The sequence below is a fragment of the Triticum aestivum genome, chromosome 6D, assembly GCF_018294505.1.
Source record: "Triticum aestivum cultivar Chinese Spring chromosome 6D, IWGSC CS RefSeq v2.1, whole genome shotgun sequence".
In the NCBI taxonomy this organism is placed as follows: domain Eukaryota; kingdom Viridiplantae; phylum Streptophyta; class Magnoliopsida; order Poales; family Poaceae; genus Triticum; species Triticum aestivum.
The window spans coordinates 176,228,721-176,242,688 of record NC_057811.1 but is presented as its reverse complement, the minus strand read 5'-3'; the positions used below and the strand labels follow the sequence as shown (position 1 = coordinate 176,242,688).

General features: G+C 45.2%; 1 protein-coding gene across 2 annotated transcripts; it reads left to right on the top strand.

Annotated features, from left to right (window-relative positions):
- The first annotated feature begins 8,146 nt into the window (after positions 1 to 8,146).
- On the top strand, positions 8,147 to 12,579 carry LOC123144364 (uncharacterized). Of its 2 annotated transcripts, none has more exons than XM_044563470.1 (5): positions 8,147 to 8,507; positions 9,910 to 10,165; positions 11,698 to 11,788; positions 12,195 to 12,261; positions 12,339 to 12,579. In XM_044563470.1, exons 2-5 carry the CDS (start codon positions 10,048 to 10,050, stop codon positions 12,390 to 12,392), a joined length of 330 nt encoding a protein of 109 aa, XP_044419405.1. In that variant the 5' UTR covers positions 8,147 to 8,507; positions 9,910 to 10,047; the 3' UTR covers positions 12,393 to 12,579. The 2 variants fall into 2 exon arrangements, with proteins under 2 accessions (XP_044419405.1, XP_044419404.1); XM_044563469.1 differs by having other exon boundaries at positions 8,148 to 8,507; positions 9,915 to 10,165.
- The last annotated feature ends 1,389 nt before the right edge of the window (positions 12,580 to 13,968 follow it).

The following is a 13,968-nucleotide window of genomic DNA, read 5'->3' as shown; positions in this document are numbered from 1 at the left end:
GGGTATATGCTTCTCACAAACCGGAGCTTCCCACAACAAGCATGATGGTTTTCAGTAGGGAACGTCCCACCTTTGGGGACGAAACAATATCCATTGCCTCTTATTGCTTTCAATTTTTTTTCTCGTGTCAACCTAGAACAACAGGAGTGTTGTGTGATTTTTTGTGATTTTTCGGGGTTCGTTTGGATGCAGTTTTCAATGCATTTTATGTGCATAATTCAAATTTGAACTACATGCACATGCTCCAGTGCATATAAATTGGTTGAAAAATCAAATCTGTGTCCTTGGATGCATGCTTAGGTCCCATGCAATAAATGGGAATGAATTTCAAACACTGGGGCACCGTTGATTGCCGGCAAAACATTGAGATGCCTGGTTTTAAATTCTAGTAAATCCAAAACTCGTCTGAAATTCATGAAACTTGGCATGCTATCATGGAGCGGCATCAACATGCCGTGGTACAAATTTTGTCCCATTTGGGGCAGGTTTGGGTATATGCTTCTCACAAACCGAAGCTTCTCACAACAAGCATGATGATTTTCGATAGGGAACGTCCCACCTTTGTGGACAAAATGATATCCATTGCCTCTTATTGCTTTCAAATTTTTTCTCTCGTGTCAACATAGAACAACAGGAGTGTTGTGTGATTTTTTGGGGTTCGTTTGGACATTTTTATGCATTAACTTAGTTTTCAATGCATTTATGTGCATAATTCAACTTTGAACTACATGCACATGCTCCAGTGCATATAAATTGGTTGAAGAATCAAATATGTGTCCTTGGGTGCATGCTTAGGTCCCATGCAAGAAATGGGAATGAATTTCAAACACCGGGGCACCGTTGATTGCCGGCAAAACATTGAGATGCCTGGTTTTTAAATTCTAGTAAATCCAAAATTCTGTTAACCATTCACGTGATGCCACGTGTCTTGGTTTTAATGGTTGTAGGAGGTGTCGTGTGGACAGCTGCTTGACCTTGACTGAACGAGAGGCGTGCGAGCGCCGTCTGGTGCGCAGGCTGACCGAGAGGCATGCAAGTTGTCCTTGAGTACATAGGCTCACCGGGAAGCGTGCAAGCTGTACGCTGCGCAGGCTCACTGGGAAGCGAGCCCTTTGACTTCCATGGCTGCCTGGCTTGCTCGCATCCTCTCCATTAATGGTGCCCAAGCCACAGTTTAATTCGCTTTTTAAGTATAAAACACTCATCGCAAACGTTTTAGTTAGAACACCCGTATGCAAACTGACAGCTTCCCCAGGAAGCCAAGAGAAAATGTGCCGAGCAGGATTTCTGCAGCTCTTGATCGCAAACGTTTTAGATAGAACACCCGTATGCAAAGTGAGAGCAGCGCAGGATTTGTGCATCCCTTCAATGCAAACGGTTGTTTTGGATGACCCGTGTGGAACCACGTACAAACAGTTTGGTAAGATTTGTCAATCCTTGTAACACCGCAATTTGTCCAAATATAAAGCTAAAAATCACTAGCAGTATCTAATTTTTGCAACTAAAATTCAGTAATTAAGCATATATTTCATTCATAGATTAAGAAGTCGTTCTTAATTTATACAACCAGTTCAACTCGACAGCTGAACCGACCAAACTTTTCCCCAATTGTTGCCAACCACGTACTGAAATAGCTAGTTCAACTATATATATTAGCTAATTTTAAGTACGTTGTATAGTTCCACCACATCTATAGTCAGATGAACTGAACAAAATAGCCCCTAAATACTACTACTACGGAGGGGCTTTGTACTACTTCCGACTGCCTCTCCTCTGCCGAGCATGCTCAGTAAGAGGCGGAGGAGGAGGAGCCTATCGACGAGCTGGGCAACCGCAATGCGGTGTCTGCCGCTAATGCAGCTTCAGCGACACTCGCCTCGAACGCCCTCTGCCGCTCCAGACGACCCCTCTCGAAGCGGTGGTTCTCCTTGTAGATCTCCTGATTCCTCGCCTCTAAGGTGGCGTGTGCCGCTGCCACTGCGGCGGTAAGGCTCTTTGCATGCTCGACGAGGCACTCCTCCTTCTCCCGCAGGAACTCGGTGTAGCGCGCAAGGTCACGATCGCATGTGCGGGCATCCACCTCCTCCTCCCGCCTTCGGGCGGCGGTGGCAGAGCGGGTGATGACCCCGGCAGTCGACGGTGGGCTGGCGGCTACGGCGGCCGACGACGGGGTGGCGGCCACGACCACCACCTCTCGCCTTCGGGCCGCGGTGGCGGAGCGGGTGATGGCCACAGTGGCCGGCAGTGGGGTGGCGGCCACGACGGCCATCTCCCGCCTAAGGGCCACGGCGGCGGAGCGGGCGATGGCCCTGGCTGGTGTGGCGGCAACGGCGGCCGGCAACAGCTGCCGACGGGCACCGGCGGCGGAGCGTGTGGTGGGTGTTCCACGCACACCCAACAGGGATGCCATGCGCACTACACTACGCCGGGGACTGCGCCACCGCCGCGGTCCTAGCTGGAGCTGTCCTCTAATGACGACGGAGTGGCTGAGTGACGACGACGGACCGGTGCCATTGGCGAATGTGGGAGAAGCAGACGAGATAAGCTACATGGATGGAGGGGAAAATGCGACGCAGGACTCGCCGGCCGTGAGGGTTTTTATAGCAGGCTAGTAAGCATTGGGATTTTGGGGGATTTCACCGAGTCGGGCGGGAAGCTTGCGCGGGAACATGCGAGGTTGCGCAGGAGCGGGCTCACCGAAGATTTATTGGCGCCACCGTTTAGCAAAAAGAACGCCCCCGCGCGCTGCGCAAGCTTGCGCTGTAAGCCGTCTGCGGCAGCGGGGTGACAAGATGTGCGAGAGGAGGACGAAAGGCCACGTACACATACGGTTAATAAAAAACATTTGCGATTTAATTACCTACTATACCACTGTCCTGGTTTATAAGTATGATTTAACTAATAAAATAGGAATGCATGTCGCCAAAGATTATATAGTTGGATTTGTATTTGAACAAAGTTTCCAATTATATAATTTTTAAAACATGCATTAACATTTTGTTGGTTAAATTTGAGGGCAAAGTATGGCACAGAATATAAAGGAGACTATAGACTAGATGGAGGTGGTACCACACGGCCTCTCTCTACGCAGCGAGGCAACTGTCGGACGGCTTGTAGGCGACCATTTTGCTGCGTGTTCAACTGCTCCATGCGTGTGGTTGCTTGCGGTTCAGGCGGCCGCGGCGCGCTCTGCTCGCGTCCCGCCGCGCGCGCTCTGCTCTCGCGTCCCTCCGGGTGCTCTGCCCTCGTCCCTCCACGCGCGCTGCCAGTGTTTTGGGCCGGCGCACGATCACGCACGTTCGTGTGCAAGCGGTTGCGCCGGGCGCGGCGCGACGATGCAGTTACCCGCTGCAAAAACTGCCATGCGGACGCGCCGAGAATCCACGCCGCCCAGCCCCCTTTTATTCCTGCGGCCATTTACCTTCATATCTCGTCTCACACGTCACAATAAGCACACCCACGAGGACACATACAGAGAGGACATCTAGCGGTTCCAATGGTGCTCCCCATGGCTCCAATGGCGCTCCCAGCGGCCGCCGATGACAACGGCGGGCAGTTCACCACGCATCACGTAGTGAACACCCACGTGAGGGGGAAGGCCCTCTCGGTGGTATACACAAACGATCCGGTCTCGGTGGAGAGCTCCATCCAAACTATGGAGCAGTTCCTTGCCGAGGACAAGTACCGAGTGGTCGGCTTCGACCTCGAGTACACCATCGGTCGTGCCGGGCACGATCAGAAGGTTGCCATCGCCCAGTTGTGCGTGCGACATGACGTCCTCGTCTACCACTTCCACCTTGCCACAAGGCCTTGCGGGCATTTCTCCAGGTTTATCAAGAGCTCCGACTACGGTTTCGCTACGGTGGACACCACCAACGATCTAAGAGCGCTCAAGGTTTCGGACTTGAAATGCCCGAATTTTGTCAACATCCAGCACCACTACAAGGTCTGGGGCACCGGCAAAAGCAAACTGAACTCCCTGATTGACCTCGCCTTGGCCATCATCGACCCCTACTACGCGAAGATGAAGCAAGAGAGCAATAAGGACAAGAACGCCTGGCACAGTGTGTGGCATAAGAGACTGGATGAACAACATGTCAAGTACGCGGCCATGGACGCGTACACAAGCTACGAGATGTACAGGCGGATCGTTGACATGAGGAACTGTCTTCTTCTTGACCCAGACGAGGGATCGAGCCACATAGCAGTGGCGGGAGCATCACAAGAAGTAGATGACTAGACTATCGTTTCTCCTACTTTAGAATGCATGCAATTGTTTATTGAGATGTGTGCGAATGATCTGTATAGTCACTTATGTAATTGGATGTTTATTTCGGTTATATATATATATACATGTTATTCTACTGTAGACAGAGCAATTCACACGACTTATTAGCAGCAATCGGCTGTGTTATTATTGGTCTTCGCACACATTTCAGATTACGGACCTGTTTGCCGCGTATCACACACATCTTGTTCAGTTGAACCGTTTCCATTGTGTTGCCTAATCACACACAGTTCATCCCAGCGAACCGTATGCTGTATATCGCACACGCCTTCATCTGGCTGCCCGTTTCTTTTGTGCATCCTCATCAAAAATAGTTCATTGAGCTGAACCGTATGCCCTGCATCGCACACGCAACTAAATTCTGAACCGTGTTTGATGCATCTATCATCGCAAACCTTTTGCACCTTTTTTGACGGTTTTTTACACCACCGTTTGCAATTATGGCATCACACAGTTTCGTCGAAGGGTCTCTGATCGTAGTATCGCGTTTGGACCATCCTGCAGTAGTGGATAATCCTCAAGTTATGGACCCAGTCCGTGTAGTTGCTACCATCATCTTTCAACTTAGCTTTCTCTAGAAAAGCATTAAAATTCAAGGGAACGGTAGCACGGGTCATTGATCTACAACATAGATATGCAAAAACTATTAAGACTAAGTTCATGATAAATTTTAGTTTAAATAATCAAATTACTAATGAACTCCCACTTAAATCAACATCCCTCAAGTTTTCTAAGTGATACATGATCCAAATCAACTAACCCATGTCCGATCATCACGTGAGATGGGGTAGTCATCAACGGTGAACATCTTTATGTCGATCATATCTACTATATGACTCACGTTCTTTCGGTCTTTAGTGTTCGGAGACCATGTCTGTACATGCGAGGCTCGTCAAGGTTAACCCAAGTACTCTGCATGTGTAGAACTACATTACACCCGTTGTATGTGAACGTAGAGTCTATCACACCCGAACATCACGAGGTGCTTCGAAACGATGAACTTTAGCAACGGTGCATACTCAGGGAGAACACTTTTATCTTGAAATTAAGTAAATGGATCATCTTATAATGCTACTGTCGTTCTAAGCAAAATAAGATGCATAAAGGATAAACATCACATGCAATCAAAAATATGTGACATGATATGGCCATCGTCTTGTGCGTTTGATCTTCATCTCCAAAGCATCGACATGATCTCCATCATCACCGGCATGACACCTTGATCTCCATCATATCGTCGGGGTCGTCTCGCCAACTATTGCTAATGCATAGTGATAAAGTAAAGCGATTACATGGCGCTTAGTGATTGACACGCAGGTCATACAATAATTAAAGACAACCCTAAGGCTCCCGCCGATTGTCGTACTCATCGACATGCAAGTCGTGAACTTATTACAAAACATGATCATCTCATACAACAACATATATCACATCATATTTTGACCATAGCACATCACAACATGCCATGTAAAAACAAGTTAGACGTCTTCTACTTTGTTGTTGCAAGTTTTACGTGGCTGCTACGGGCAACTAGCAAGAACCGTTCTTACCTACGCAAAAACCACAACGGTGATTATTAAGTTGCTGTTTTAACCTTCTTCAAGGACCGTCCGCAGTCAAGTTTGATTCAACTAAAGTAGGAGAAACAGACACCCACAAGCCACTTTTATGCAAAACAAGTTGCATGTCAGTCGGTGGAACCGGTCTCATGTGCGTGGACATGTAAGGTCGGTCCGGGCCACTTCATCCCACAATGCCGCCGAATCAAAATAAGACGTTGGTGGTAAGCAGTATGAACATCACCACCCACAACTCCTTTATGTTCTACTCGTGCATATCATCTACGCATAGACCTGGCTCATGATGCCACTGTTGGGGAACGTTGCATGGAAAACAAAAAAAGTTCTGCGCACACGCAATATCTATCCATGGAGATGCATAGCTACGAGAGGGGAGAGCATCTACATACCCTTGCAGACCGCTAAGCGGAAGTGTTTATCAACGCGGTTGATGTAGTTGTACACCTTCACGATCCGTCCCGAACAAGTACCAAACATACGGCACCTCCGCGTTCAGCACACGTTCAGCTTGATGACGTTCTCGCCTTTTCGATCCAGCAAGAGAGGCGAAGTATTGTAATAAGTTCACATGGCAAAGTATTGTGTTGGGGGTGCAGACATTAAAAAGAGGTCATATATGGAGGATCGGTGATGGTTGTCGTCAATGTTTGGGATGATGAATGGATCCTTAACTCACCTACCAGGAAAGTGATCACATCTCGTGGAGGCAATTTACTATCAAAATTAAGTGATTTCATTGGCCCTGTTATGGGTCATTGGGATGAAGAGTTGGTTTCTCAAACATTCTGGCAACTTGATGTGGCACGGATCCTTCGATTCCGTTGCCTGAATTTTGATATGTTGGAGTTCGTAGCATGGAACTTATGCAATAACGAGAGATTCTTAGTGAGATCGGCATACTTTGCGGAGTGGCACGACCAATATGGACATAAAATACTAGGAGAAAATACAGTCGAACCCTCACAGAATTCACTAATATGGGAACGATATAGAGCTTAAGTTGTCCTGCCAAGGCTAAAGTTTCCCTTTGGCGAACTTTGTTAGGATCACCACCATGTCGTGTCACTTTGGCTAACTGACATATAAAAGTCAGTGGACAAAAGCTAAAGAGGTATATGAGCGAAGGATACCAAACACATGTTATTCACTTGTGCAAAAGCTAAAGAGGTATTGCGGTTACTGGGTTTGGACTTTGCTATTGATAAAGCATGCGATGTGGATCATCCGGGAGAAGCTCTGCCAGAATATTTATTGCTACAACCAGCTGAAGAATGTGTGGTCCTCAGTCTAGGAAATTCAACGAAAGCAATTGCTATTGGTTCGTGGTATTTATGGCAGGAGAGAAGAAAATTGGTGCATAATGAAAAGGTTCAAGAACCTAAGCTCCTAGTAATGGAATTAGAGTTTTGGTTGCTAACTATACTATGGCAAGTGATGCAATGGTGACGATCAAGCGCCATGGTTGAGAAAGACCAAGGAGCTAAACGTGGATGGGGCTTCTTACACAGACTTACTCAAGGGCTCGTATGACACTGTCATCAGAGACTCGAATGGCAGATTCATCGCGGCTGAAAACGGAAAAATCGATTGGTGCGGAGATGCGCTTATGACCGAGAAACATGCCTTAAAATTTGGTCTCAATTTGGCAACTCCAATCGGGTGTAACCGCATAGACGTGGACTCCGACGACATCAAAGTGACAGAGAAAACTAAGAATGGAGGTCTCTCTTTCGATCTATCGGCGATAATTTTAGATGATATATATCCTTGCTTGTGATTTCTTGCATATTATTTTTAGCATGCTTCTAGAGAGGCTAATTGTGTTGTCCATCATATAGCCAAACTAGTTAAAAGTAAGATGTGTGAAGTGAATAAAAGATTCATTTGTAGAGATTATTGATACTCTTGTAAAAGATAATATGGTGATCACATTTCAAGGTGTTCAAGTCTCCCTAGCACGTAATACCAGTAGCAGGCTTGCACGTCAGGTTTCAAAAATTTCCAAGCCAAGCTAATCCTAGTCCCTAAAAGAAAGTAATCCTAGCCTAGCCAGGACGACTAGCTCTCAACTGATCCGGGCTCCAACGAATCCCCGCGGGAGGCCCCACCTGTCACCCTCGCACGGGCGCTACCACTTTCGCCTGCACACGCGGAGCAATTTGGGCACGTGCACGCGGGATCTCCCCCTGCCGGGCGCCTAGCTAGCCTAGCAACGCAACGTAGCTCCAAAGAAAAAAGAAAAAAAAAGCTAGCCCAGCACAGCAACGCCAACCAACTGCAATGATTCTCCCCCACTCCGCGCACAAACCCAAAAGCAGATAAGGGAGAAGAAAGCCGCCACCTAATAATGTCCTAATCCCCCCGACCTCCTCCCGTCGATCGAAATTCCAATTCCAAGGAGAGAGAAAAAAAGAGCGACTGAGAGCAACGGTGCGTGCGTGCGTGCGAGCGAGGGAACCCAGGCGAGGTAGCGGATCCCCCGGACGGGCGGGTGGTTCTAGGGTTAGGGTTTGCGGCAGCGGCGGCGGCGGCGGGGCTGGGGACCGTGCGTGCGCCTCCTTCGACGGTGAGCCGGATGCTATGCTGCTAGGCTGCGGGTCGCTCTCCTCGTGGGTGCGCCGCCTCGTCGCCTGCGTGGGGTACGACTCCCTGCCTATCCACCTCGCTCCATCTCTCGCTCGCCTTGTTCATGCCCGCTGGGCGCTCTGCTGCCGCGCGATTGCTCCGTCTCAGGTTATTAGAGGAGACCTGTATCGTATCGCGCGGGAAGTGGATCAGCGCTCCCGTTTGGTTCGGATGATTTTGTGATTCTCGGTAGTTTCTCAGAGTTAGCCTACTGCGATGAGACAAAGGTGATTTTTTTTATTGGCGTGTAGGCGGTCGGTTGCTGCGGTTCATATGATGAAATGTGTTCATGATAGTGGTGCCAATCTCCAATGGTCTCTGTTATTAGATAGGTTTTAGCCATGCATTTAAGGTCTCTGTATTCACTTACCTGATCAGCTCCTGTTGGTCAGAAATAATTGGTTACCGGGAGGGGTCAGCTGTTTGAACTCGACCTGAATGATTGCTTGATATGGTACCATGTCTTTTTGTTCGTGGTCATTACCTGCCCAAGGAATGTTCGGTGGTTTTCCAGCAAGTCTGTTTATAGACTGATACTTTTGGTCTGCTGTTAGGTTCCTTGTAGCTCCTTGTTCTTTCCTGCCCCTGAAGCCTCCAGACAGTGGCTTTCTAGGGAGGTTTAGCATAATTCTGCTTGCACGGAACAGGGAAACATAAATCGATGTTTTGCTTGGTCCAGTGATATTGAATTTTGTATTTGTTTGCGGAACTAGAAAAGACAAAATATCAATCCTGTAACTAGTTGCTTAGATTGGCTGATATTTCTAAGTAAACTTAAGCTTAAGAATGTGAGTATACTGCTGAGTATTATCATGTATATAGTTTTCCTTTAAAAAAACATAGATTCATCTTCAACATATCTAGCTAACAACTTTCCAAATTTGACGGGAATGCACCAGAGTTGCTGATGTTTGCCATGTGCTCAAATATCAATATGATAACCTTCGTTAATTACTGAACTCCAAAAACAAGACATTTTTGGATATTGTCAGTCAGCATGTGCAGATCTAGTGTAGCGTCTTTTTCACCACATGAGTATCAAGTCCGAATGATCACTTATTCTTAATCCAGTTTTAAATGTGCATAGAATCATAACCGATTCGATATCAAATGAGAGAAGTTTCAAATGTTTTAAATGAACACATATTCTGTAGATACTATTTAAATGATTGACACCCAAGTTAGATTTTGTTTTAATGTTTTGTTTAATGCATTCTAGCTTTCCTCAATTGTGGACATGTTTCATGTAATCACAATGGAAAACCAGGCAACTACTGTAAAACCTTATTATAAGCTTGGAGTGGAAGTTGATCTCACAATAGGTTTTACACAAGCATTTTCTTGTTTCCATTTTTTTGCAACTTCTCTCAAATACTTGGTTCTAATCATTTATTGGTCAATCCTGGTTTGCAACAGAGCAGAAATTGTTTTGGATGTGCGAAGTCTACTCCTATAACAGCTGTTGATGAGCCTTCTAAAGGTTTAAGGATTCAAGGGCGCTCGATAAAACATCGTAGTTTGTCTGAAGATTTTTGGAGTACAAGTCCACGTGAAATGGAGAACAGTGCCTTGCAGTCACACCGTAGTATGTCTTCCATCAGCACAGCAGCACAATCTAGTGAGCAGCATGGAGCTGGAAGTAGCAGCAACCCAAATGAGTTTGTAAATCAAGGTAAAAAAATCTAACCTTCCACAATGCATGTCCCTCTCACTTCCATATACCTTTAGTTAGGTTATGGCTTATAGCAAGTAATAAATAATTATGCAAGCTAGATTATTAATAAAATTATAAGGATTTGTTTTGTTTCTTTGTTACCATGAGAAGAGAATCATCTAATACACTATGCTCCCTAATTTTGGAGCCCTCCTATTAAATTGAGGTGTTCAATTTTGGATTTAGTTCACGATTTGACCAGGTCAACTATTTCTCAATGAGCTCTTTCATTCAATTCAGGCATTTAATTCTATGTTTTTAAGGCGTCTGTAAGGAGGCGCCCCCCCAGCGCCTTAAAGCAAAGCGTCGCCTTAAAAACATAGATTTAATTTTGGATTTGATTCACGATTTTGAGTGGCTCCACTATTTCTCAAATTAATCGGTAGCAACCAGCCTGTAAAAACACATCAGTCCCGTGCAGCCTCTCACCATCTAAAAAAGAAGCGCCAACATCTGAACTATAACACTAATATAATACATGCGTATAGTACAAGCGGCCACCAACGCAAGAAACTTCCCCACATAAGTATTGGTTGATTAGCAGATAACATACAATCACACCGCCAAGAAAGCCCACTAAAACACTGCATTATAAAAGAAAACACTTCATCATCTTCCCCACGCGACAAACCAACTTTTATCTTTATATGAAATCCCAACAACAACAACAACAACGGTGCAGCGAAGCGCGCCCAACCCTTCTAGTAAATTTAAATGCTGGATCGAGTATACTTTATTCAGGGATCCTAATGCTATGCTGTTGTTTTTCTAAAACAATCAATTATCTAGTAGTAACAAAACCGTCAGTATCAGAGGATGCCACAAAAATACATGATCTGTGCGTGAATGTGGACCTTACTGGCAAGCATGTAAAGACCGGCATCAACATTATACCATGTGGGAAGGTGTTGGTGATGTTAAGGCGTTAAAGGTTTTATTGCATCATAAACACGGGAATTGGCAAAATGAATATAATATGAATTGAGAAAACCTTGATCCCCTGCCTGAACAAATCAATATACAAAATCAGCGTCAAAAGATATAAAACATGAGAAAAGGCAATGGTAGAACGAAAAGGGCAACAAGAAACACAACTTCACATATGTAACATGTGCAGCATCAACAGCTCCTCTGAATTAACTGAAATATCCAACCGCAACATGATTGAAGGAAAAGAGGTTCCCAGAGTAGGCAAAAATTCTTAGCAAGCAATACATATATGGAGTAACAAAAGCACTCTCTTTGTATTTTTCATCTTGATCATCAAACAAGGACTATTATTTCCTTGACACACTATGTCACGATGTGTTCACAAATGATAATCTTATATGGCTATACGCAGTAGTTGTGCTGACTTTGTAGTGATGTTACTCTATTTATGACTAATTGCTGTTGTTAGCTGTGCTTTATGATCTTGAAATTGCTGACAGTGGTTACTCAGCCAGCCAAAACACTAGTTTAACCGACAATTTTTTTTTCCAATTCTGTAGGTCTTCTACTCTGGAACCAGACTAGACAGCAGTGGGTTGGAAACAGAAGGCTTAATTCTCAGCGTCAAAAGACCCGGGAGCCAAAAATAGGGTAACTTTCATGCATTTTATTTGTTCTAATGGAGCCTCAAAGATCTTGAATATTCGGAAGATTTTGCAATAACCAAAACAGTCTACTAGTCTATCATAGCGTTAAATACCTTACCTGCTTGAAGTTGTGTACTCAATTTCTGGCATTCTCCTGACCGGCTATCATAATTTGTGGCTCACTTTGATTCGAGGATATGTTATATGTATCATCAATCTGTTGGTTTTGTCAGTTCGGTTTTGACTAGTGATTTCCAAGAGTGCAGAATCTTGTGTAACACCTTTTCTGGAATCTCATGTAAACTTTGAAGTATTAGACATTAGTTTTAGTTCCTGGTGGTGTCTTTTTTGCAACAACTGTTTGAGATTGGCGCTGGTCCCTTTGTCATGCATATGCCTGTTGACTGTAGTTGGAATGCTACGTATGAGAGCCTGCTAGGAAGCACCAAGACATTTGCACAGCCGATCCCTCTTGGTGTAAGATCTCCTGCAAACCTCATAGCATGTTACACTTTGCATTGTCTTTACTCATCTTTTTGGTTTTCCAATGGCAGGAAATGGTAGATTTCCTCGTGGACGGCTGGGAGCAGGAGGGGCTATATGATTAGCTGCTTAATTAAAGCGTGTTGGTATTGTCTGGGGTCTCGTTGTTAATCGCTGGAATGTACTCAACTTTGGTTTATCAAAGCGTGTGGGTGATGAATGTGGATTATCCTCGTGACAGGATGGCATCCCTTTTTCTTTTAAAGTAAATGTAACATATTTTTATCCTACTATTTTTTTTTACATTTAGCATTGTGGTCTCCCCCTGCCTACTTTATGTGTTTTTTTACATTTATTTAGTAGCAGGAAACAGTCTTGGACTCGAGAGTTTGTGATCTTTTCTTACGTGGGAGTAAGGAATGGAATGGGACTTCGGTGCAGGAGGTGTTCTGGCCAAATGATGCGGAGGAGATTTTGAAGATAAAACTACCCAAACGGAAGGAGGATGTGACGGCTTGGCACTACGAATCATCCAGGCACTTCTTTGTCTGAAGTGCGTACAAGCTGGCATAATAATTTGAAGCAGTCCGATGAAAATCAGACCGGAAGTAGTATTGCTCGGAAGGGCGACAGGAATATGTGGAACTTGTGTGTGGAATGTTAAATCCCTAGCCTCTGATAATCTCGCTACAAAGCAGAACAAATGGAAGAGGAATTTGGAAAGAGATGGTAGGTGCAATATATGTGGTATGGCGGATGAGAATGGTTTTCTGCTGTGGCGAAATGTACAAATGCCTGGGCCTTGCGAGATCAGATGCGAGGGGTGGGGATCTTTGGGAGGAAAGGGTTTTCAAATACAGTCAGTCTCTGATCCTCCTCGCCAAAATCAAACCGAAGTAGCGTGGTTTGGTCCTTTTAGTCTTTTGGCATGGTTGGTTCCTACGAAATGATGTGGTGTATGACCAGGGAAAACTCTCCAAAATCAAACCGAAGTAGCGTGGCTTGGTCTAGTCTTCTGGCATGGTTGGTTCCTACGAAATGATGTGGTCCATGACCAAGGAAAATGCTCCATCATGGATTCTTACATTGTTGCTTTTTCAGGTGAGTGCCTTACTATTGATGATAAGGGAAAGAAGCCGGTTCATGCTACTGCTCCCCTAAAGTGCCAAATGTCAGTGCTGAACAAATCCGGACTAGGTCAAGTGGGAAATCTAGATGGACAAACCACCTGATGGATGGTTCAAAGTTAACACAGATGTTGCGTTTGTGGCCAATACGGGTGAAGCTAGTGCTGGATATATTATAAGAGATAACATGGAAAGATTTGTCAGAGATGAGGGTGTAAAACTGCCTATCTGTGCTAGTCTTCAAGAGGCTGAAGCTTGTGCGTGCCATTGGGCCGAAGGCTGCTCTTGATATGGGTAATGAAGAGATCATAGTTGAATCTGATTGTGCTGTTGTCATCTCAAACATTTATGGCAACATGGAGAGACATTGCATGGTGATTAGGGAACTTCTGCAAGATAGATCAAATGTTTTTTTTTAAGATAGAGAGACATGGCAACAAGTTTGCTCATGAATTAGTCAAGCAAACCCAAATCAGTCGTAGGAGGGCAGTCTATCTGGGTCAACTACCTTTGGATTTGGCACGGCTAGTGCTATCTTATTGTAATAACCCTAAAATGACGTTTTAGTATAATT

Bases quoted from the DNA above. Each gene is read 5' to 3' on its own strand.
- LOC123144364 (XM_044563469.1), top strand. From the start codon at position 8,449: ATGCTGCTAGGCTGCGGGTCGCTCTCCTCGTGGGTGCGCCGCCTCGTC. The intron at 8,508-9,914 runs GTACGACTCCCT...GCAACAGAGCAG, and splicing joins CGCCTCGTCGCCTGCGTGGG to AAATTGTTTTGGATGTGCGA. The intron at 10,166-11,697 runs GTAAAAAAATCT...CCAATTCTGTAG, and splicing joins AAATGAGTTTGTAAATCAAG to GTCTTCTACTCTGGAACCAG.